General features: G+C 50.1%; 1 protein-coding gene across 3 annotated transcripts in view; it reads right to left on the reverse strand.

Annotated features, from left to right (window-relative positions):
* The window catches only part of OSBP2 (oxysterol binding protein 2), a 145,958-nt gene that overhangs the window by 12,528 nt on the left and 107,983 nt on the right, over positions 1–25,447 (reverse strand). For all 3 annotated transcript variants that reach the window (XM_072983583.2, XM_078381572.1, XM_078381571.1), the window contains 6 exons: positions 9,376–9,568; positions 7,490–7,610; positions 6,795–6,861; positions 5,405–5,569; positions 1,467–1,712; positions 114–234 (listed from right to left, as the gene is read on the reverse strand). In XM_072983583.2, the coding sequence (XP_072839684.2) occupies positions 114–234; positions 1,467–1,712; positions 5,405–5,569; positions 6,795–6,861; positions 7,490–7,610; positions 9,376–9,568 (913 nt within the window). The remainder of the gene's footprint in view (positions 1–113; positions 235–1,466; positions 1,713–5,404; positions 5,570–6,794; positions 6,862–7,489; positions 7,611–9,375; positions 9,569–25,447) is intronic.

Raw genomic sequence — 25,447 nt, forward strand, 5'->3', positions numbered from 1 at the left:
GCTGAAAATACAGCCCACAGCCCACAGTGGCGGCCGCACATTGGCAAGCCCTCTGACGCCACGAGGGTCCCGTTCTCACACCGAACGCTCTCCCCAGAGAGGCGACGGCTTACCTAGAGGCATGATGGAGAGGTATTTCCCCCGGAACTTGCTAGCAATGGTGATTTCCTGCCACAGGGTCCAGCCGCGTTTGGAGTAGACATGATGGGCCGCAGCTGGAGGATGATGACTCACCTAAGAGAAGACACGGAGCAACTTATCAGATCTCCTACAGTGTTATGTTAAGGACAGCAGGACTCCAGTATCTGCGGGATCAATATCCATGGTCTGAAAATATTGAACATCTTTTAAAAACAGTCCTAGAAATAATCCTATTTCTAAAGGTGACGTTTCCAGAACTGGTCACTAGAGGGAGCCAGAGACTGTGTGATGTATAGCGTTTGCTAGATATTTCCATAATGTTATTACCAGAACTGAACACTAGTGGGAGCCAGAGACCGTGCTGTGTATAATGGTTGCTATAGGTGTTTACTATACAGTGGTGCCTCGCTGAACGGGCACCCCGTTCAACGACGAAATCACATAGCAATGAGGATTTTGCGATCGCTTTTGCGATCGCTTTGCGATGGTCTGAATGGGTTTTTTTCGTTTTGCGATGATCGGTACCATGCCTCGCTTACCGGTCATCGCAAAACGATGATTTTAAAACAGCTGATTGGTGGTTCCAAAATGGCCGCCGGGTAAAAAATATGGCCGCCTGCTATGTTTAGGGATGGATTCCTCGCTTACCGTGCACCCAAAATGCCCACCGAATGGAGGACTTTCGCTTAAAGGTAAGTTTTTATCCCATAGGAACGCATTAAACAGGTTTTAATGCATTCCTATGGGCTTTTTTATTTCGCATAGTGACGAAATCGCTTTGCAGCAATTTTTGCTGCACGGATTATCGTCACTATGCGAGGCACCACTGTAATCCATATTTTCCAGCATCCATGGGTGAGCTCAGAACCCGTCCCCCATGGATCCAGAGGTCCTACTGTTGTCACACTCCTTTCTCCCAGAGAAGGCATAAACACCATCCTGTTGAGAAAGAATTAAATCATCCAAAATCCAATTTTTAAGATTTAAATTGTGATTTAAATCATTTGAACTGAAAGCAAATCTACTGTGCAGTTCGGTTATTCTGTGAATTGCAGTATGAAAAGTAACTTTTCCCCACCCCGGCCAGGAGAACATGCGGTGGGTCTGTGTCGGTTGTGTCCCAGCAGAGAGAGAATGAACGGCACACGCCCTGGTGGGGACTTCATCCTTCTTTTCCCCCTGAAGGAAAGGAGCCAGATGCTTTCCCTTTGTTAGCAAGCCAGGTTCTGCCACCCTCAAAACATCTGTGTCACAAACCCCAAAAGGGGGGGATTCTGGCTTCAGCGCAAACCACGGTTTGTCGTATTTGGGACGAAGAGGATTACCTGCTCGCAGAGCGAACGGAAGCCCATTTCGTCCAGGCGGTCAAGTTCGTAGGTCTCGCCCAGGAGCGGGTTGAACGGCTTGGCCGTCCGGTGGACCGTCGTCGAGTAGGAAGACACGGAGAAGGCGGCCACGAAACACATCTGCTCGATGGCGTTCTCGCACTTGGCGGCTCGGTCCAGCAGCTCGTGGTACTCCAGGTCCTCCGTCAGCCTCTGCAGCATGGAGAGCGGCTCGTTGAAGTTCACCTGCAAGGGCGGGAGAAAGAAGTGGTGGGACAGCCGGTGAGGTTTAGCCCAAGGCCTTGCGTTTGGGGACCACCGAGTTGAAAAAAACCCTACGTACGGCAACCCTAAAAGGGCGTTCAAGGTAAGTGAGATCTTTAAGGAACGGTTCAATCCGTTCTATGCCTCCGCCGAGTTTCGAACCCAGGTCTCCTGAGTCCCTGTCCCTCACTCCACCCACTCCACCGAACTGGGTATTCAGCCAGACGCCTAGAAACCACAGATGCAAGACCTCAGGGTGTGCACAGAAGCTTTCACTGATTTCCAGATGTTCTTCCCTGGACAATGGAACACTAAGCATGAATCCTGCCTCCCTACGTGGCTCGGACTTCCTGAGACCCACAAAGAGGCCTTCTTCAAGGTCCTCAGCTCCCTTTAGCAAAATACCCATCGAGAAACAAAACCAGGTGTTTTTTTCAAATGGAAAAGCCCTTCTGGTCCATGGGAGGGAGGGTCGGCCGGCCGGCTGGACCTCCCTGCGGCCAGGAAAATGGGACACCTCCAAGGCACCAGAGATAGTCCACTCACAGCAGCAGGTTTATGCCTTTTGTGGGCATCGCCTGGAACATTATTCCAGCACCCCAGGAACGGAACTGAGGTTGCCAGGATCTTGCCGAAGGGGACGGAGCAATAAAACTTAAGACTGAAGAAACGACCCAACGAAGGCGGAGATTCCCCAGAAGGTGAGCCCAACATCATATGTTGTGTTTGCAGAAGATCACCCTGCCTGTAGTTCTAGGTTTTCAAAAGATGAGTTTTCTTCTTCTTCTTGAGAACATAAATGGGTCTAAGCGGCTCTTTTTAAATGCCAGCCGTGGGTCCTGCTAATCCCTTCTCCTCTCTCTCCCGCACAACGTCTTGCGTTGACCTTGTGAATTGGATTGCAAAGCCGCTTATCGAGATGACAAGGTTCGGCGACGGGAGGCGTGGGCTCCGATAACTCCCACAACGAGGCCTTTCGAGAGGGTCACCCTGCCCTTGAGGGCTGCCTCTTCGGTCTCTATCCCACGGCCTCGGTTTCCACACTGTCATCGCAGGAGCTGAGAGAACCGATGACGCTGGCTTTGAAGGGCAACCCAGGATGGCCATCTGTTCAGTTGTGGAGCAGCCGCGGAGAAGGCAGAGTTGCCAAGTGTGGGAAAGGAATACTGGGGGAGTCTTTCGGGTACCTTCCGAGTACTTTCGGGCTGCTCGGTGGGAGGGAAAGGACAAATTCTGCTACAGAAGACCTTCAGCGACAGCCGGTGGAGGCTGGCGGCTCTAACGTCAGGAGTCTTGACTCTGAAAACTTCACAGGAGCTCCCCACAAGTGCTGGGCCTGACCCCCCAAAGTAGGTGCCACACTTGGGAGACCTCCTTTAAAGTTCGGACGAAAACCCAGAACAGATTCAGCGCCCCACACTGACATCAGAGTCAGCAGCCTCTCCCGGGTACAACAACTTTTTGGTATCTTTCACTGTCCAGAGAGGAAGCTGGTTTCGATATGGATGGTGAAGGAAGATGAAGTTTTTCCAAAAAAAAGTTGGCTAGAGAAAGATAGGAAGTGACAAGCCCGTTACAGCTGGAGGTGAGGAGGGGTTAGCCTCATTGGGGCACCAGGGATGGGATTGATTGATTGATTGATTGATTGATTGATTGATTACAGCTCTCTAAATTCCACAGGCAACATGGGAGATTAGGATTCTGGGACTACAAAAAAGTGAATTTTCCCATCCCAGTAGATCAATGGCACAATGGCTCACAACCTTGGGTCACCCCGATGTTCTTGGACTGCAACGCCCAGAAATCTTGGCCAACACATCTTAGTGGCAAAGGCTTCCGGGAGTTGTAGTCCAAGAACGCCTGGGGATTCCAGGTTGGGAACCGCTGCTGCAGAAGACTGACTGAAAAACACGCCTAACGAACAAGCAAACGTGTTTCTAAAAACTGCTTCTCCACGTTAACTCGAGCCTTTCACCGTGTGCACCGAAAGTGCCCTGCCCATGAGGAAGCTTGACTGCCGTGCAAAAAAAGGAAATTACATTTTAGAACATTTCCGGCACGGACTTTGATCCATCTGTAGCTCCAAGCCTCCCAGTGACAGATTTAAAGCCACCCCCTTCGGCAGCTGCTGCTGTTCTATGACATTTCTAAGCACACGCGTAGAGGGCGGAGGGGTTATTTGAACACTGCGATCTAAGGGTTATTAGGAGATCTCAGAGCACCTTTTAAGAGGTCACATTCCTGGGTCAAGAGACACAGACACACCAACACTGCTAGGTGGGACGAGACGCATTATGCAACCCCTGACACACGACCCATCAGGGCAGGGTGGGTGGAAAGAAAGGGCTGATGGTTTTGGGAAAGGGAACACCCTCCTCCTAAACCACCCCCTGCAAGAAAAGGTGACTGCTGACAGGCCATATTGTAGAGCAGTGGTCCCCAACCTTGGGCCTCCAGATGTTCTTGGACTACAACTCCCAGAAGCCTTCACCATCACCTCTGCTGGCCAGGATTTCTGGGAGGTGAAGCCCAAGAACATCTGGAGGCCCAAGGTTGGGGACCACTGCTGTAGAGGCTACAGGACAGATGTGGGAAACACAAACGGGCCAGCTCTCCTCTTAACAATAATAGAACGGATGAGTGGGAAGGGACCCCCTCTGGATCATCCAGTCCGGCCCCTCTTAACGAGGCCCAGTGGGGGAATCGAACTCACAACCTCGGGTTCTGCAAACAGAGGCCTCCAGCCCTGAGTTCACCAGATTTTTTTTAAAAAAGTGCCTTCACCCCCTTCCTAAGAGCAGTGAGAGTGGAAACTCTGGAGGGTGGGCACTCTTGGGTCCGGAGACCATGGCAGGCCAGAACGGTGGTCTGTCATGCAGACATGTTTCCAAGCTCTGCTCAGGACAGCAGTAAGACGAGAAAGAAAAGGGTTGTGTTTTGGAGTGTGTGTGTGCAAATCTTCCTTGAAGCATCAGGTGAGGAGCCACTGCAGGAAACAGGATGTGGCGAGAGAGAGAGAAAGGCCTTTCCACTGACCCCAAATGGCTCTTTATTGAAAACTTCCATAGTCTTTGCAATAAGGCTGCTCAGCTCCTGAAGGAGTGATGACTTTTTCGTCCTTCCTGTCTTCGAAAGAGGGCCCCTCTCTCAGCACCGTCCGTGCGCCCTCACAACAACGCTCCGACGAAGGTTACACCAAGCGCAACGGGCCGGAAGCGAGCCAAGTCATGTCACAGGGCAGACTCTGAACCTGAATGTAAAGCTCTCCCATCCCCTGGAGCCATACTTCTCCAGATGTTCTTAAACTGCAACCCCCAAGCCAGCACATCTGGCACCGAAGGCTTTCCGGGAGTGGCTGTCCAAGAACATCTGGGTCCCCCAAAGTCGGGAACCTCGGCTCTAGTCCCTCTCCTTTCCTCCTCCCGCATCTTCTGATCGTGCACTCCCCACTTCTCTGCGGCTGCTCCTCCCTGCCCGAGCTTTGCGTGGCCCAGAGGCCCAAGCAAATGCTTTGCCCACCGTGTGTTGCTCGCCCCCCTAGACGCTGGCAAAGCCAAGCTGTTCTCCAGAGTGGGCATCCTACCTCAACGAAGCGGGAGGCCAAGGGACCGAGCCTAGAGATCCCGAAAGAGAAAGGGCGGGGGACACATACGCACACGAGAGAAACGACTTACGGGCATGGGAATCTTGGAGAGCTCTTTGCCGATGCAGTTCTTCATGATGCTCCAGAGGTTAAGGCTGTAGTTGGGCTTGTCCGGGATCCGTGTCCGCCTCTTCTTCTTGGGCACGACCTCTTTGCTCGTGGTGTCATGGCTGCTTTGATTGGAGCTCTCAAACACCTGGAAGGGGAGGGGAGGCAGAGGTGACGGGGCTCGCGGGGTCGGTCAAACCACACCACCGCCGGGCCCTCTCAATTCTGGTTCCCAAACCACCTTTCTGCCCACGGAAGCAGTCCCTTCCACGAGAAGGAATTGTGCAAACCTTACAGCTCTTGGATGCATCCCCACATGCCACTTCTAGTGCAACGTGGCGGAGTAAAACCTGTCTTACGGAATCGTACGGCAGTTTGGAAAAGACCAAAAGGTCCTCTTTTCTCTCCCAGTTTCTCCTGCTCGCACATCAGTGCTCACGAACATGAGGCATCTACCCTTCTGTTCTGACTGATTGTTTGGTCTTGACCATGAGCTTTCAGCGGGTGAGAGAAGGCCAGCGGCACCACCACTGCTTTCTCTCTTCAGGTGAGGAGGGGCCAAGCGGAGTCACCTCCAAGGATGTCTGCTGAGCACTTGGTCCTCTGGAGTTCCCTACCAAAAATATTCAATTTTTAAAAATTCACTCATGCTGCAATCCTGGGGCGGGTTGAGCAGAAGGCCACTGAAACACAGCCTTGACATGAGCCAGCAGGCATTACGGTTAAAGGCCTGCACAAGGAGTCACCTGAGAGTCCGGGAGCCCCTTCTGCAGGAACGCAAATGAGCAAGAAGATGGCCTGGCTTTACACTCCAAGGGAGACGGCTTTGCGTCAAGCAACACCATAGATCAAAGCAAAGGGCCAACCAAGAGAATCACAGCAACCTAATAAGGCAATGGTTCCCAACCTTGGGGAACTCAAGTGTTCTCAAACTGCAACTCCCAGAAGCCTTCCTCGCCAGCTGTGCTAGCTGAGGGCTTCTGGGAGTCACAGTCCCAAGAATACCGGGGTGACCCAAGGCTGGGGGAACCACTGACCTAAGGAGAAGGAGCGTAAAACCTCCTCCGAGTAGAACAGCCTTGCCAGAAAAATCAACCGTTTTCCTCTCCACCACCCGAGGTGGGCCTGTATTCGAATCCTCCTTCCTACAGCTAGTCTGATAAAGATGCCGGAGAACACCGTCCCCCGAAAGAAGAGGCAGGACCCTCCACCTCTTAGGAACGGCCCCGGCTGGAGCCAGGGGGGCCTTCGGCAGGGTCACAGAGGTGGCGATGGTGTCTTCCCACCCCACCGCCATCCGCACCCGCACCCCGCCTCGAAGCTGAAGCCCGCCGTGCCCCAGGGCTCTGCTGGCAGTGCTCGCATGCACTTACGCTGTCGTCCAGGTTCCAGTCATCGGCCCGACCTTCGCTGGCCCCGCTGATGTTGCTGTCCGTGCGCCTGCAGAGAACACACAGCCGGCATCGGCAGGTGAGGCGGAACATCCCTCGCTCCGGGCTGTGCGAGAGAACCGCCCTGGCCTGCCGCGGAAGGGCCGGCAGAACCTGCCGCCCAGAACGTCACAAATGGAGGTGGGATTCTGATATGCAAATAGGCTGTCCAGCATTCTCGCATCTCCCTCCCTCCCGGATGTCTCGCGTCTTGGCTCAGCCCAGAACCGAGAGCCTGGCCAGCCCTCTTTGGGCTCCCTTTCCCTCAAAACAGGAGCCGAGGGTACTGAGCGCAGCCATTGGGGGAAGGGATATGGAGGAACCGCTGACTAGCGCAGGGGTGGAGGCCTCTGCTTGCAGGGCCAGAGGTTGGGAGTTCAATTCCCCCCCACTGGGACTCCTTGACAGGGGCTGGACTGGATGATCTACAGGGTCCCTTCTAGCTCTGCAGTTCTAAGAAGATGAACCATCTCAGTGAAGAAAGCTGGCTTTTCCCCCTCAAGAGGAAGGCAAATGGACCATTAAGGAGGATCAGTTTTCTAAATGCCGGATAAAAGTATGACACAGCACCCCTCTGATATGGCCGACAATGAAAAGGGACCCATTATATACTGTGTGTGTGTGTGTAAAATACCAACCTGTGCTTTGATGGATCGGCAGCTACTGTGATGAAAGCGTGCGCATCCTCCATGGCGTCGAAGTACTCGGTCTCCTCATCTTCGTCGCTGGCTTCCCCTTTCACACTCTGCACGCTCCCTCCTGGCAAAGACAGACGGGCTGATGAGCACCCCGCGCACCACGGCAGCCCCTCGGACAGGCAGAAGGGACACCCGGCCACTGCAGGCAAACCTATTCCCTTCAGGAACGTTTGCAAAAATGACCACCCTGCTTCTCACGGCATCCTATAAGGACCCCGAAACAGGACCAGCTTCGCTGCCTTTTAACGAAGGCTGGCAAACAAACTCCCAAATAATAAAACCTTTACAAACCTAGGAAAAGCACACAAGCGGGGGGGGGGGGGAGACAATGGAGCAAAAATAAAAAGACAGAGGAGGGGAAAGCACACAACTAGAAATGGTCTATTTTTTGTTTATTCTTGTTGCACAACTTGATTTAGTCAATCCAGAAGATTTTTAATTGGAAGCAAATCATCTTCTCTCTCTCTCTCTCTGCATGTGTGTGTGTGTGCATGCGCGCATGTGTGCAGTCTTATCTCTGTGGGAGAATTTTTCAGCCTTGGTATTTCCTGCTTCCTGCCAATGGCATTAAAAGTCCAAAAAAGCAAAAGCGAGGACAGCCTCGCGGAGGAAGCATCAGAACCGAAGAGGATTTGGGTTCAAGTTCCTGCCACCTCCTCCTGGCAACACCTCGGTGCTCTCTACAAGTGAGAAAGTGCTGCTTGGAAAGGCTTCTGCTGGGCTCATACATCTCTGCAAAAAAGGGGTCAGGGTGCTACTGTAAGGGAACAGCTAAACGGGCTCCACCAGAAACCCCCAAAGCATCTTCTCAGGCAGTCTTCTCTGCAATGCCATTCCCAGGGGACGAAGCCATTTCTCCCTCAAATTTCATCGTTGGTGCTAGATACAGGTGGGCCACCCTTACATGGTTCTCAGTGGGTCAGAATCCTACTGTGTCACACAGCTGGGTTAACTACAATTGCACAAGCAACAGGAGACAGCTCGCCAGCTGCCGGTCACAGGCTCCTTAGTCGTGTAGTTGTGCAGTTGTGCACAAAACTGGTCACGCCATCGGGTACACAACTGGAAAACTGTGGAAAACTAGAGATGGGGGCTTGGTGTTCATATATGAATACGAAGCCCGCCGGCACAGGTGTCTGGCCCGATTAATTCCCAGTCGCAGAACCCGCTGGACCACTGGCTGTGTGGCCAGTGTCACCTTCCATGCCTCAATCATGGCCGTAGCCTGGCGGCCACAGCCCTGCCTCCCTGTTCGCCCGGCCACTCCAGCAAGAGGCAGGAGGACTGGTATACAGATGCAAAGCCCCCCATCTCTAGGGGAAACCGGTGGCACAGTTCCCCACAACAGGGCTTCGGCCACCGCTCCTGAAAGTAGCAAACAACGACCAACACAAGGGCACCCCAGCAGCACATCTTTTTGAAAGGCAAACGGCACCCACTGAAACCCTAGCCCCTGAAATTTGGGGGTGCCTCTAGAGCGCCTGGCTGTGACTGGTTCCATTGTCGGCCTCTTAACGGCATTGCTTGACCTCTGGAGGTGATGGAATTAATTCCTTGGCCCCGATCCTACTGCACGGCGACTCTGGTGCAACCTGAAGCCTGCGCAAGCGATTGCAACATCTGCACCAAACCAGAAGTCTCATCCGTGGGTGCAATGGCACAACCAGATACAGTAGACACACACCCTGCGCAAAACACAACACACACACACACACAAACGTGATGGACAGCAGAGAAGGACCCAGCCCACAACACAAGGCAGCGTAACAGCTCCGCAAGGAGAAAAGGAGCGGAGGAGCTGGCGGGCGGGTCCCGGGGATCCTCACCTTTGGACGCGTGGATGGTGGTGCTCGAGGAGTGAGACGGGGCGCCTCGGCAGGCCCGCTCCAAGCTGTTGTGCTGCTTAGCTAGCTGCTCAATGGTCTCCTCGAGGCGGATCCGTTGCTCGCGTTCATGCTGGAGCGCCCGCTGCCATTTCCGGCTGTGGGTCTCGGCTAACTCCAGGAAATCCCGGCAGGCCTGCAAGTGGGATGCGGGGTGGGGGAAAAACAAGCACATCCAAGGTCAACAGGGGATCCGTGAAGAGCGCGTGGGGGTGCCGCAGGGAGGGCACAGCTCTGCTCCTGGGCGAAAGGGAGGCGTCTGTGCTCTCCGTGAAGCAAGTCCAAAGAGGAGGCGGATGGCACCCATTCCCTGCTGGGGGCGGAGGTTGAAGACGCTGCTTGTTTCGACCTGAACTTTATGGAAACCGCCTCAAAGGGCAGAATCCTCTCTCCGAAACAGATGCAGGACACTAGGCCCTTCTCCTAAAGTTTGGATGAAAACCCAGACCCTATTTGCTGCTCTGGTCAAACTGAAGTCACGTAGCCTTTGCCGTCAACCCACTAGCCCTCTTCTTCCTTCGAGCTTATTATGGGCTGTAAGACAAATGTTAAGTGCGTAAAATAAACAAAATAAAAACAAAGTTAGTAACCTATCGGGGGGGTCACAGCACAGCTAATGATTTAATTCTTTGTTATTCGCTTTACGTTGCCTCCCACCTCGCTTCCCGTGAACTCAAGGCGACACAGACACACACACACACACACCCGCAGGTGGTCAAGTGTCACCACTGGGTGAGCCAAGGAGACCTGATGCCTCTTTTTACCGCTGAACGAGCAGAACAGGAATTCTGCAAGACCCCCAATCGTGCAAGATACCAAAAAACAAACAAACAAAAAAAAAAAGAAAATGAGTTCATTTTTCTCATCATTTACAGATGCTACAGAAGTTGGTTTTTCTAGGTGGACTCCTGGACTCCTTTTTCTGGACTCCTGGGGAACAATTGCTGTTGCTGTGGGGAGCCCTGTCGCACTTTGCCAAATGCCAATGTACACAGCAGTCCACAAAAGCTCTTGCCAAAGAAACCCTCAAAGACTTTCAGATGGCACCAGCCCCTTTGTTATTTTTGCTGCAACAACAAGCTAAAACAGCGACCTACCCCGCTGCACATTATTACTATGGGAACCTAGAAGACGTGCCCCCTTGGTTAAAATGCAGTTCGTTGACAAATCCTCCAGAAGGCAGTGCAGGAGGAGAACCAATTTGGAAGGGACGTGCAGCCGGAGGGATTCAGCAGTCAAGAAGAACAGCTCCCTCATATGGTATTCCACGCCAGTCCATTCTGCTCCATGCTCGGCTCCTTCTTTGCATATCAAAATGGCAGCTGTCATCGTTGTGACGTGCTGTTAAGTTGCCTCCGACTTACGACAGTCCTATGAATGAGTGACCTCCAAAAAATTGTAGCCACAAATCTCTAACCAGAATCAGGCATATCAATTGGGGGGAAAATCTTTATTCTGTAAAGCATATTCTTTATCGGTGGTTCCCTATGTACAGGTTAGGGTGGGGCTGGCACTGTCATGGCAGAGTTTGGATATCTGGGAGAGAGAAGGGCCCCTCCCTGAGCATAAGGCTCCTATATCTAATTCTGAGTTTCTCTGCGCCTTCCCAAGGAAGAGAGAACGGCTCCTGGTCTCTCCCTGTTCTTGGCCCCAGTCGGCGTGGCGGCTGGTCCCCTGGGTAGCAATTAGAGCCACAAGACCGGGAGATGCAGCTGACAGCTTAAAAGCCTTCTTTCCCAGGTGTAATGAGGGCAGGACCGGCTCCTTGAGCTTGTCGAAAATGCTCAAGTGCTCCTCCCGAACATCTTCCATCTCCCCCAGCCTTTCGATTCCGAGGGTTCAATGTCAGAATTCGCCGCCACGGTGGAATTCATAAGCCGATCTTCCAAAACAATCGTTAACTCTCTTTCCCTTTGTATCGCATATGCTTGAGGGCCCTCGGGGACTCACTAAAGCAAAGATACACAAAATAAAACAGTAATACAGAACACCGATAGCAAACAAAGGACACGGGTCATCCTGCTCCTGTCCACCATCACAAGAGATTGAAAGACATGGAGTTAAACAAGGTTCAAGGAAAGCGAGGGGGTGCCCCAGAAAATGAAGAAAAGGCAAGATTTATCATATTTCTGATTCCTTATCAACCCCCCCTCCCCGGGCTCACGTTTCTGCCACATCCCTTTCCTATCACACAACACGCAGGCCGCCAACCTGCCTTCTTCCTTCTCCTTCGCTCCTTCCATCGTGTTTTTACATTCCTCTGCACACCTTTTGTGTCTTGTTGGTTGGCCCCATCGCCTCAGTATTTGGCACCAGCGTGGCTATTCCTGCTTCCGCGTGAAGACGGACTTGCTAGGCAACAGACGGTTCTTGGACTGCAATTCCCAGTAGCCTTTGCCTCTAGCTGCGCTGGCTGGGATATCTGGGAGATGTAGTCCAAGAAGATCTGGAGACCCAAGATTGAGATGCACTGTTCTACAGGGCTCAGATAGGTAAGTACTACCAACCAAAGGCCGTCTGAGAGGGGGATGCGGTACAGCGAACATCATCCTTGATGCTGTTTTAAAGAGTCTACAGCGAAATCGCTGTAGAACGAAATCCTCGTCAAGCGAAAATAAAAAGCCCATTGAAATGTATTGAAAAACACTCAATGTGTTCCAATGGGCAAAATACCTCAGTGTCCAGTGAAGATCCTCCATAGGACGGCCATTTTCTGGTGCCGGTAAAGCGAGCAATCAGTCCTAAAACACAGTGGGGAGCCATTTTGCACAGCGGGCGGCCATTTTGCGACCCCCCGATCAGCTGCTTTAAAACCATCATAATGCGAAGAATCGGTTTCATGAAGCAAAAAAAAGACCTTTCAAACATCGTTTTGCAATCGCAATAGCGATCGCAAAAACATCGTCGTGAAGCGATTTTGTCGTTAAACGGGGTAATCATTAAGCGGGGCACCACTGTATACCTCTTCTTGTACTCTAAAACTGGGGTCATCACTTGGAGAAAACAAATCCATGGTAAGAAGTTCTGAAGCAAGAGCAGGAAAAAGACTGACAGCTTTACACAGGGAGGTCTAATTTTAAAAGAAGGAATGCCAGTCTCTTTGGGAGAGACGGCAACATATTGGTGATTTCTGTGTTCCTGCATCCAGCTGAACCGGGTCAGAAGCTAGGGAAAGATGCTTTTCTCACCAGCTCCATCTCTTTGCCCCTGAACCGCCGATGCCTCACGCCGTGATCTCTTTTCTCCTGTAATCCTCTACAGCTTCACAAGTCTTTTTACTGAGTCCCAAAATGTTCTTATATGAAGATCTGTAATTGCAGGTGAAGCTTCTAAAAATGTATTATTTGGAAACATTCCTGCCCCCACAATAGAGGACAGCTGGTAATTTCCCTATTAGTAATTCTCTACTCCCCCTACGCACGAGGAGGGTGTCGGGGTGGAAAGTCTCCTTGAAGGCAGACGGGGTTTCTTTCCCTCCCACTTCCTAGTGGGGAGACGAAATCATTTAAACACTGTAAGATACAGGCTGGCCGAAATAAGCAAGTGTTAGAACATCTTTTTAACAGAATTAAGAAAAGAAGTATGAGGTTTACTGAGGTCATTTATATGCCATCTGAAATCCTGTTCCTTAGCGTTGTGAGCTGCAAGGAGCTCTCCGGGGTGCTGAACTTCCAAACAGAATAAGCTACCCTGCTTACTTTTTTGGTCTAGACGTTAGTACAGTTATATCCTTTTTTTTCCTCAAGATACAGTGGCCCCCAACCTTTTCTGAGTCATGACCCCATTTCATAACAGCCATGTAACTCACAACTCCCACCATGTAGGCCTAAAAATACATTTTTAACCTGTTACGGTCACCCCTCCTGAGAAAGTTTGAGGCTTTTTTCTCCCCAAAGGGCCTGCTCCTCGTACATACATAGACGTACTCATTTTAATATCTCACTCCAAAAGGTGAAGGGAGAAAATTATTTAACAAGGGGTGTGATGCATATAAGGTGACCCACGACACCGACTTCGCGACCCCCTTGGAGGTCATGATCCACAGGTTGGCAAACTGCTCTAGAGCGTTCAATGGGGACCCTCTTCCTGAGTTTATCTACCTATGAGGTAGATCAGGCTGAGCCTGAGGGACTCCCCAAGGTCACATCTCACGGCCAAAACCCAGAGCCCAGGGGATAGGGAGAAACGTCCGGAGGTCCCCTGTTCTGCTGTATTTTTAACAAATATTTTGAGGGTCAGAGGTGTCATGAAAATGAGCCCAGGCGATGATGTCAAATCTGATACGGCAGCACCCGACCCTGCCCACCCATCCTTGAAATGCGATGCAGCCTACGGTTTATTTGAATGCTTCTGTGGAATGAGAACCAAAATGTAAAATAAAGTTAACGGGATTCACTCGAAACAAATCTGATTTTTTTTGGGGGGGGGAGGGACCCCAATGTGTTAGTGCTACAGTCTGCTTGCATCGTAGTGTCTGAGCCTCATTTATGCGCTTCACCACACGATCCAGGTGAGAGCCAAAGGTGGAATGACCTCGTGTTAACCCCAGAGAAAGACACTGTCAAGGCGACTAAGGCACCGCTTGGCTTAGGAACGTCATTATTTTAGAAAATAACTTTGTGCGTGACTTGTCATTTTGGACCAGCCAAGAAATGATTACCGTTACCTAAGCCCCAAAGGCAGCCTGTTGCTATTATGTGGTGATAATACCCGTCCTGGAAAAGCGGGTAACAAAGAGGCTCACATTGATGCTGAGGGGGCTGCTGGACTCACCGTATCACATAAGGAGCTCTCTCGTCTCCGACTGAACTCTTGTCAAGTCCCACCTTAAACCACACCATCTGATGAGAAAACATGCTCGAGAGCTATGGGGTTGAGGTCTCTGGCTGTGGAGACAGAGGTTGGGAGTTCAATCCCTCACGGGGCCTCCATGAGAGGGGCTGGAGGACTCCGTGATCCAGAGGGTCCCCTTCCAGCTCCACAGGTCTAAGAGGATGACTCGGTTTGTGGTTCACCTTACTCCTTGCATTCCCTTAACCGGACCACATTAAAAAACAAGGAAAAATTACTCAGGGGTATGGCTTTTGATGGTCATATCGGCCTCGGAACAGGCACTCTGTTCTCTCCACAGAAGGCCTCCAGACAATCCAAACCCCTACCACATTAGAAAAACAGTATCATCTTTGTAGAGCGCTTAACGAGGACCTCAAAAGGGATTTTAGAAGGGTTGCCCAACCATCTCCACCCAGCCTTCACCCTTCCCAAAAGGCTAGGTTGATTTCTTCCCTACCTCAGCAGCGAAGGCACCAGGCCCTCCCCTGTTGAAGGTCTCGACCCCCTTTCGCACCTGCCAGTGGTGGTTTCGGAGGCTTCTCCTGTGAGCAGATTGAACTGGAGCTCCCAAAAATCTGCCTGGAAACCCAGTGAGCTTAAAAACGGGGTCTGTGGCTTCCCCCCCCCCCCGAAGAATAATTGTGGAGAGGGGGTTACAAGACCAGGCTTGATATGTAGTTCCGACGTTTGCTGTCATTAAAGAGAGCAGGGGCCATTGCTCCAGCCCCTGGCTAGCAAAACCTGAATAAACATGAATGTGGGGCTGAAAACAAAACAGGAAAAAAAAAGACTCAGCATGGCCCATATGTCTCTGGAGATCCCTTTTCAGGCAGATCCTACCTGTGGTAGCCACTCACTTTAGCTCCAGAGAAGGGGACACTCCCAGCACAGCACCTGCTTTATGGCTTCGTGAGCCAACGCCACCCCTTCAGAGCAGACCGAGAAGGAAAAGCACAATCTGAAATTTTAACCCCCTTGCCTCCCTTTGGCCAAAAGAGCCAACCTCGAACAATCCAGCCCTTGTCCTTCACCGGCCACCACGGCTTTTGGGACCTCCAGAGAGAAAGAAAACCATTCAACAAAAGCGGGTCAAAATTCAGGACCACGTTGTTTTTAAAAAATAACCACTGCATTAACGTTAGATGCCGAACATGGCACAAGGCCCAGCCATCTGCTCCTCGCCAAGAACAGCAACTGCATCAAGATGCTGGAATATCAGTGCCAGGTAAGGGGTCACATCCAGCAAGATAGGAAGAAATCAAGAGGCCACCAACAACTACAGGTTACCCTACGAAAGGGCCCTACGAGTATTCATCTGCAGCACCCGCTTGGATCCAAAACGTTTGCCTATAGATTTGTAAACACATCTGCATGGATCACATAGTTCTGGAAAACAAACAAACAAAAAACCCAACTTCCTAGGGTTTGTTGTTGTTGTTTAGTCATTAAGTCATGTCCGACTCTTCATGACTCCATGGACCAGAGCACGCCAGGCCCTCCTGTCTTCCACTGCCTCCCGGAGTTGCGTCAGATTCATGTTGGTCGCTTCAGTGGCAAGCTAGGGTTAAGTGTCGCCTAACCGAAAAACTAAAACAAAGGTGAATTGACCAAAAAAACGACCCTGTGGGGAGTGTTGTCATTTTATATTTCTGCTAAATAACTTCCAGGTGATCACACAAAGTCATTGGGGAAGGGAAGGTCACCCGCAAGACAGGACAGAAACAACCCCAGGCCTCCAGCTGTAGCCACCTTTTAGCAGCAGGTAAAAGAGAGAAGGGATGAAGCTATGCCCAAATTTATCCCACCTCCATCTCCGTCTTTTAGAGAACGAACGTGGAGGAGGTCATCTAGTTCTCTTCCCCTCCCCATAACAACCCCTTTGCATTTCCCGGATCTTTCTAACAGGGGTGTCGTCGTTTCCAAGGGCATTCCAACAGAGAAGAGACCGACAGCCGACGGGCTCTGCACAGCAGTCGCTTTGAAAAGAGAAGACGGAAGGGGGGGGGCAGATCGATCACCTGTCCCTTTCTTCTAATATCCGCAGCCTTCCCCCCCCCCCCCCCCGCCGCCTTTCCACCCACCCTGGATGCTTAGGCGAGACCAGCATTTCACAGCTCAGCCCCAGGAAAAAAAGAAAGAAACATACCGCTTCTCGGCGGGTGCCTATCAGAGCTGAAATCAAAGACAGAAAAGAAGATCCCCCCGATGGAGTCAATTCTCTACCTGCAAAACGATGCCTATTTTTGGATTTCTAAGCCTTTCCATATATATTTTTTAAACTTACAGACACGGCACAGGGGAAAGACAGACACCCCCCGCTTTCAGAACCTTTGAGAACAGAAACTGACCATGAAGTAAACTGCTAGACAACCCAGGGGTTTAGGTGGTTCAGAGTTCGAGTCCCCCACTGGGCCTCCTAGAGAGGGGCTGGACTGGATGATCTTAGGGTCCCCTTCCAGTTCGGTGGTTCTCAGATTATTATTATGTCTGATTTTCACACTTTCGCCCAAAAGGGACGGGTCTATCAGCTGCCATGGATTGAGGCCCTCCCTTCTGCTCTCCTGGGAAGAAACGTTGTTATGAGGGTACACCTCCTTTTCAGGTTCCTTAAGGTGCCTTTTCTCAGAGCCTGGCTTTGAGGATAACAACCCTCAGAAACCCAGTGGCTGGCATGTCAGTTAAAATTAAACACGGGGCTGGGGGGGGGAGGCGAGTCGGGGGGGGGGAATGATCTCCAAATATGGCGAAATTGCCACTGCATCCCTTTAGAGGACACAAGGGGACCTTCGGAGCAAAGAGCACTTTGAAACACATTTTTAAAGTTTGGAGGAAATGATGGGGCAGGGGCCCCCAAGAGTGTTGGGAAGCCCACGAAAAAACACCCTCCACCCCCCTGTGTCTGCCCCTCTTGGTTGCTGTTGTGTGCCATCAAGTCAGTTCTGACTTCTGGCGACTCTATGAACGAGCCGCCTCCAAAATCCCCTGTCTTTCAACAGCCCTGCTCAGCATTTGCAAACTCAAAAGTCGTGGCTTCCTTTAGGGAGCCAGCCCATCTCGTGCTGGGTCTTCCTCATCTCCTGCTGCTTTTGAACTCTCCCACCATGATGGTCTTTTCCAGAGAATCCTGACTTCTCAAGAGATGCTCAAAGCGAGACAGCCTCAGTTTCAACATTTTGACCTCCAAAGAAAGTTCAGGCTTGACTTGGTCTAGGACTCACTTGTTCATTTTTCTAGCAGTCCAGGGTAGACGCAAAGCTTAGAAGAACAATTTTTTAAAAAAACACTCCCTTTTCATATACTTACTTAGCATCTCAAACCAACATGACATACTTGCAGTGAAGAAATTTTTAAATAGTTAAATAAACACCCCAAAATCAGATCACTATTGGTTTAAGTCCAAAACTTTCCAGGAAACCTGTGTGTACTACATCTGCATTTCACCCTTTCTCGAAGGAGCTGAAAGCAGAATAAATGGAAAAAGGGAGATCCCTTATATCCTAACAACAGCCTTGTGAGGGAGACCTAGCTGACTGAGCGACGGCATCGAGGCTGCCTTGTGATCACTCGGTGAACTTCGCTACCTGAACCCAGGTATCCCCGAGGCGAGGCCAATCATCATCCGGCCACCATTGCTGCTACAACAGACATCTCTACCTTATTAAATGGGAAGATACAGATAATCTAGCTTCCCCCCCCCCCCGCCCGCCCCGAAGACCAGGGAACAGGCTGGCAAATTTCACGGGCCACTCACAGCAAATAAATGGGATTTCATGGCTTGTCAGGGGCTATTAGAAAATTGCTCATATTGCAACTGTCAAGCCAGGCCAGATTCTGCTCAGGCGAACAAACTGAATCTACAGGAGCGTCGCGCACCCTCGGGTCTAATCCTGGAAACCTTTAGCACCCAGGACCAAATTCTGACACTCGGCCGATGGGATGATCGCCATGAAGAACGCAAACGAATCCGGACCCGCAATAAGCTGAACTTCCTTTGCTCACGTGGCAAAGCCAAACAGCCTCCAGCTTTTCGAATGAATCCACTACGTCTCCAGAGGAGACCTTTGCTGCCTGAAATTATTTTAGCATCGCTCACAAAGCTGCCGGGTGGTGCCATTTCGATTTTGTTTCTTCTGAAATATCGTGCCTTCCGGGGCTTGGAGATCTGGCAACTGGTACCAGAGAAACAGCCGGTTGCTCCGACCTCCGTTTAGTGGCTAAATAAAAAGCCAGTGTAATTTAGTGTCCCTGATCTGATAACCAGAGCAGTTGTTCTGAATTAGGCATGCTTGTTTTCCTGGCGGGGAAATTGCGAAAGCAAGCAAATCCGTTAGTCATCCCGCTCCAACATCTGAAATGACTTCCCACGGCCTTCCAAGAGAAGGTCCAGCTGGCTGTTACTGCATCTCCGAAACGACTCAAACACAACACACCTGAAAAGGTGGGTGTTCAGGTATTCTAACTCTGACCTCCAAAGCATCCTTTTATGTATGCCTGTCCCCTTCCTCAGGAGGTTCATGGAAAACAAGCAAACCAAAGAACCAGACGGTCTGACTGCCTTCTGGAAAAATCACGTGACTTTGCAACTTTGGCAAGTGTTAAATGGCTTTTTCGTCGATTTATCTTAGAACCGTCTTAGAACTGCAGAGCTGGAAAGGGGACCCTCTGGATCATCCAGTCCAGCCCCTGTCCAGGAGGTACCATGGGGGAATTGAACCCCCAGATCTCCGGCTCTGCAGCCAGAGGTCTAAACCACTGGGCTAACCAGCCAGCTCCTTCTAGGCACAGAACCCTCAGAACTGGTTCACCATTCCCTTCTTCGGGGAGATCCCCGGGACTGTGCAGTTTGCCCAAGGCTACACAGGCTGGCTCTTGTGGCCTTCCCAGTACAGAATCAAGCTCCCAACCTCTGGCTCTGTACCCAGAGACCTAAACCACCGAGCTATCCATTAGGGACCTAAAAAGGGGAGGTAAGGGGGAGCTGATCAGGGCCCTAAAAGAAGGGCAGGTAAAGGTAAAGGTAAAGGTTCCCCTTGACAGTTTTGGTCCAGTCGTGTTCGACTCTAGGGGGCGGTGCTCATCCCCGTTTCCAAGCCATAGAGCCAGTGTTTTGTCCGAAGACAATCTTCCGTGGTCACATGGCCAGTGCGACTTAGACACGGAACGCTGTTACCTTCCCACTGAGGTGGTCCCTATTTATCTACTTGCATTTGCATGCTTTCGAATCACTAGGCTGGCGGGAGCTGGGACAAGCGATGGGCGCTCACTCCGTCGCGTGGATTCGATCTTACGACTGCTTGGTCTTCTGACCCTGCAGCACACAAAGTCTTCTGCGGTTTAGCCCGCAGCGCCACCACGTCCACCAAGGAGGGCATCAGGGTGGAATTGCCTTCAAAATAAAGAATGGTGGCTTTTCTCCACGATGGAGGGTTCTGGGGGGTCCCTGCGGCTCAGCAGCACAGAGACCACACACTATCTGTCCCTGCTATGAAAGATCAACAGGCAGGCAGGATTTCACCAGGGCGGGCCGTCTTTCACTAACACAGACCACAACTATCCCATAGGACTTCCATCATGCTCCTAACTGCTTGCTGCCAATCTTACACAGAGGAACACAGAGGGGCGCACTGCTCCCTCCATCAGCAGGCCCGCCCTTGGCCGCCAGGGCTGAGCCAGCTTAGGAGAACCTGCCGGAGTCTGTGTTCCACTGGAGCAAAGGAGCTGACAGCCCCCAGCTCACTTCTGGAGCACGAGAACAGCGGCACATGCTTTTGGGAAAGGAATCGTCCTGATGGCGGTTGTAGGTTTGTTTGTTTTTTGGGTTGTTTGGCTGTGTTCTTCAGAACATGGCCAAACAGCCCAAAAAACCCACAACCATCATCAGATCCCCGCCGTGAAAGCCTTCGAGAATATAATCATCCTGATGTTTTTTTGTGTGTATGTGTGTTTTTTAAAGACCTATCCATCTGTATAGAATCTCACTAGCCTCCACCACATAGCTTTTGCTGGGTGATGGTTTTCCTGAGTGACATCTTCAAAATCTAGCAAACGAAGCAATAAAATCCGTTAAATAATGTTCTATGATCTGTAACGCTGTGTTCCCAAAGCCAGGCCCCCTGACAGTCTAGCGGCTGTGCATGTTGTCGAAATGCTTTGTGATTCTCCTATTTGGGGGCAAGAAACAAGACCTCAACCTCAACGAGATGCAAGGTCAACGCTCTCCATTTCAGAAACGGTGACCTTCCCTGATCTTGCTGGGAGACGGAATGTGCTGAATCGAAACATAAACTTGAACTGGGGTTCACAGACCAGGATTCTTGAGAAGATCAATGGTACAGACCAACATAGATTGAGCAGTCCACTCTTTTGCCCAAGAACCTGGAAGCTAAACTTCTGGGTCCCATGTCCAAGAGGTCATTTCAATCTGGTCTCCTAAACCTTAAGTTTATTACTTTACCCAATACACCATAAAAGCTCTCGAACCCCCTTGGTACAGATGCATGAGTCATATTACTGAGTTTCCAACTTAAAGATAAAACATACAAAAAGCAGAGGTCAAAAGAGGTCATAGAAATTATCAGTGGAAAGACTGTTCGTTATAGACCCCACAAACTGTCTCCATATAGCTGGACCCTAGATTTTAAATTAAGGAGTCTATGCACAGTGCCTTTAAATTAAGGATCAAACAATCCTTTAACATTTTGTTTTCCTGCTGCTGGAGTCATTTTCAAACCTCACTCTCCATTTTTGCTTTGGGAAATGTTCTTTTCAAGCAAAAGTGATTTTAATTTGAATATCAATTACTCTATGCTGCCTGAACAGCAAACACACTGGGTTGAAAACATCTGGCACTTCCTAATCAAAATAGACCTACTGACTCAATGGAATGGAGGTTAAGTGGTGATTTACCATCCAGCAACTGATACTTAGAACTAGTGCCTGGAATCATCATCATCATCATCATCATCAATCTTGTCTCTGCTATTCACAGCTGGGGCAGGAGGATTCAGTTATGCAAATCACTCAAGCCTTAGTCTCCACCTTTGAGAACTCTGACTCAGAAACCTCTGTTTTCCAATATTTTTGTATCCATGTCCCCCCACATACACACTTTCAAGGACATCTTGGTAGCCCCATAGATTAAGAATCTGTTGTCATCCATCCATCCATCCATCCATCCATCCATCCATCCATCCATCCATCCATCCATCCATCCATCCATCATTAGCTCCCCCCTTCCTTCCTTCCTTCCTTCCTTCCTTCCTTCCTTCCTTCCTTCCTTCCTTCCTTCCTTCCTTCCTTCCTTCCTTCCTTCCTTCCTTCCTTCCTTCCATCCATCCATCCATCCATCCATCCATCCATCCATCCATCCATCCATCCATCCATCCATCCATCCATCCATCCATCCAAGTTGAGAATCATACGAATGACACCCATATATCCCACCTAGGAACGTGTGGTATCCCTTTTTAAGGTAAAACTGTCCTTCGTTTTCAATAACTCAATGTGAATCTTCTTCTGCTCTCCCGGAGCTGACAAATGCCAGGTGGAACAGAAAAAAAGCTTTTCAAAACAGAAAACCCTTTGCAGCACCATCCATATCCCACTCCACGGGGGCAGCACCACTCAACACGCATCTTCTGGTTCTGGCACATGGTGTTAGATCTGGAGGGCTGGGATGTTCCCACGAGTCTTGCAAGAAATAAGCACTGGCTCATTCTAGGCAGTAAGAGGGCGGCATCTGGACATGCCTGAGCCCATTTCATGCCATGTTCTACTCAAATCCATTTTTGGACAGTAAATGCAAATATCAATGTGCTTTTAATTGTTTGTATAAACAGAGAGCCGAGAAAGGGGTATTTTGCAGGAAACAAACCGTTGCATGTCTAACTGAAATGAACAACCTCACTGAAGAGATGATCTCGCATTACAATAATCTTGACAGAACCCTGCCTACATCAAATAAAGGAGGGAAGGAGGGCGGGCAGGACATTGTTATTTCGCCATCTCTCTCGGAACAAAAATGAAGCATTACCGAAGCAGCAACAGAAAATCCTTCCCGGGAGCTTAGGTGAATCTTGGTGGCTTTAATCTTCTTTTTTTGCTCAACGCTTAATGCTTCTTTTTAAAATATAAATCAGTTATCAAAGGATTCCAGGGCATGCTAAAAAGTGGAAAGAAAAATTCATTAAGGAGCTGCAGAAAACAACAGCCCTTTCTCGAATCCGGAGCGTACAGGAGAGAGTAGGGCTTAGGCGTCGCTGGACCGTCCTCCCTTAGAGAAAAGCATGCCGGAGGCGGGGTGTGACCTGTATTTACTAAACAGGGCGTCTCTGGTGTAATCACTGTGTCACTGGGTGGTTGATGAAACTGGATTACCCACAGGCAAAATAATCCCACAGGGTGGATCCCTCCGCTTCTCTCCCTGCTGCCTCCCCACGCTTGAACTCAAGAGAAAAGTCAAACGGCTCCCTCTTAAAGCACAGATGTTTGTAAAATCGGTGCTGCAGAGAAGCACCAGCGCCTTGCACAAAGCAAAGACCTCTGACGTCTTCCACGGAGCTCATAACACGCCGCGAAAGGCCGCAGGCGGTCACATCACAAGAGCATATCAAAAAGTCTCCGTTTTTAAAACATTTTATTCTCCCAAATACAAAAAAAAGAGTACCTTTGCATGGGTAAAGTGGAGACAACCGCTTTCTAATATGTATTGTTCGCATGGAATGTCAATGGGCCACCCGCTGTACTTCTAATAAAAAATAAAAATCTGAAATATAATGAATGTTAAAAGGCTTGTCATTATGTTCTGCCATTCACTTTTTAAAAAAATGATTATATTCTTTTATGCCATTCTTTTTTTAAAAAAAAAAAGTCAGAATCAATCTTCCTCTTAACTAGGAACACAAGAAGCTGCTTTCACTGAGTCAAAGCAAAAAAGACAACAACAACAACAAAACACAAAGTGTGCTGTGTATATACTTCCTTATAGTGCTCAAAGCACTCTCTGGGCATACAATGTAATTAGGCAGGCTACACATTGTCTGAGTGAACCTTGAGCCGGCTACCTGGGATTCAACTCGGGTTGCGAGCAGAGTTTTGGCTGCAGTAATGCAGTTTAACCACCACACCGTAGTCACCTTGTTGCTTCTTTGAACCCAGTTTTACAAGCTCTGACTGGGAGGAAGAGCTCCACGGGTTTCAGGCCAGCTGACTTCCCACCCCTTCCTTCCCCAGGGAACGTCCACCCTTGCAGGTAACGAACAGGCCTGACCTCGCCTAGCGTCTGGAATCAGACCACACCGAGTGCGTTCAGGATGCCGAGAACTTTTAGGACCAGCAGCCTCCACCAGCCGGCTTCAGCCGCTGGGTCACAGCCAAGGAGGCCCCCCTGACAGACAAAGGTGTTAGCCAGCTGCTTCCATTAGAGCGTTCCCACCAGATGATCCGCATGGCGCACAGGATGCCTTAGTGATCAATCACAACATGATAGCAAAGCTGCAGGAAGGTCCAACACAGCTAAGAACGCAGTATCCCTCATTTTTTGGGGGGGCTTCCAACTGCTGGAGAGCCCCAGAGCCCCGCAGGAAGGGAGAGGCCCCATCGCTGACAGCCATCCAGATGGCCCAAGAGCTCGGCACAGACAAGCAGGTGGCAATTATTTTGAGATTCTGTGCATCTGTCCGCCCGTCTGTGCACAGGTGCGTCTGTGTGCCTCGTGCATCACGCACAGGTATTTCTTGCTGCGTAGCCATGGCAGCGTCCCTTTTAAGCAGCCTGGCTTCTCCACCCATGGAGAGCCACCTAATCCATTCTGGAAGAGAACCAGCTACCAGCGTTTAGGTCGGGTAGCAGCAGTTGGCTGGCAGATCGGAGCCTCCCCAGGAAGCCAGGCCAGCCCCCTCCCTCTTGTCCTTCCATCACCAGGCAAAGACCTTCCTTTGCAAGCTGGCTTTTAAGAGGGACCTTATCTCAGGAATGCTGGCTTTTTTTTTTAACCTACAGCTTTTTAAATGTTTCTGAATTATTCTAAAACTCGGTTTTTAAAACCTTAATAGATGTTTAATTGCTTTTTAAGTGTACTTATATCCTGTTTTTAAATCAGTTTTTTTTTTTATCTGCTGTGAGACACCTTGAGTCCCCCCTATGGGCAGAAACCAACCAACCAACCAACCAACCAACCCAACCCACCAACCCAACCCACCAACTCAACTCAACTCAACTCAACTCAACTCAACTCAACTCAATTCAACTCAACTCAACCCAACCAACCAACCAACCAACCAACCAACCAACCAACCAACCAACCAACCAACCAACCAACGAGCAATCACTTCTTGGCTTACCACCCTGCTCATTAAAACAGCCTCCCTCCACCTAGTACGCACTGGTTGTATCTGGACAACAATTCCCATCATCTCAGTCAGCATGGTCTTTAGACAATTAAAAACCGACAAAGGGGCTGAACCACCTTGTTCTTTCCTTAAACATGCTTTGCTTGAACACTTCCAAGACCTTTCAGCCAAGTAAAGTACAGTGGTGCCTCGCATTACGAGCGCTCCGTTTTACGATGAAATCGCTTTACGTTGAAGGTTTTGCGATCGCAAAAGCGATCGCAAAACGATGTTTCCTATGGGGGAATTTTGATTTGTGATGATCGGTTCCCTGCTTCGGAAACCGATTCTCACAAAGCGATGATTTTCGGCCAGCTCTTTTTTGGGATGGATTCCTCGCTGCACAGGCAGCGAAAATGGCCGCACTACAGAGGATCTTCGCTGGACGGTGAGTTTCAAGCCCCTAGGAACGCATTAATCGGGTTTTAATGTGTTTCTATGGGCTTTTTAATTTCGCATTACGACGTTTTCATTCTACAGCGATTTCGCTGGAATGAATTAACGTCGTAATGCGAGGCACTACTGTACAGTCAACAAATTTATAAAGGTGATTTCCAAAGTAAAGACAGCCCCTAATTGTGTGCGACAAATAAGCTGGCTTGATCTGGGGCCCCGTTGCTGACACCTCGCCCTGCCCTCGGGGTCAAAAGAGGAGGCACCGTGCGCAGAATTTTATGCACTGGCATGCACTTATGGGTTCAAACAGCCACTACCAACCCATCTACAGGCCGTCAGCTGGGACAACTTGCAGGATGGTCAAAACAGACGGTGCTTTCTCTTCCATCATCATCAGC

The sequence above is a fragment of the Pogona vitticeps genome, chromosome 14, assembly GCF_051106095.1.
Source record: "Pogona vitticeps strain Pit_001003342236 chromosome 14, PviZW2.1, whole genome shotgun sequence".
Lineage (NCBI taxonomy): Eukaryota > Metazoa > Chordata > Lepidosauria > Squamata > Agamidae > Pogona > Pogona vitticeps.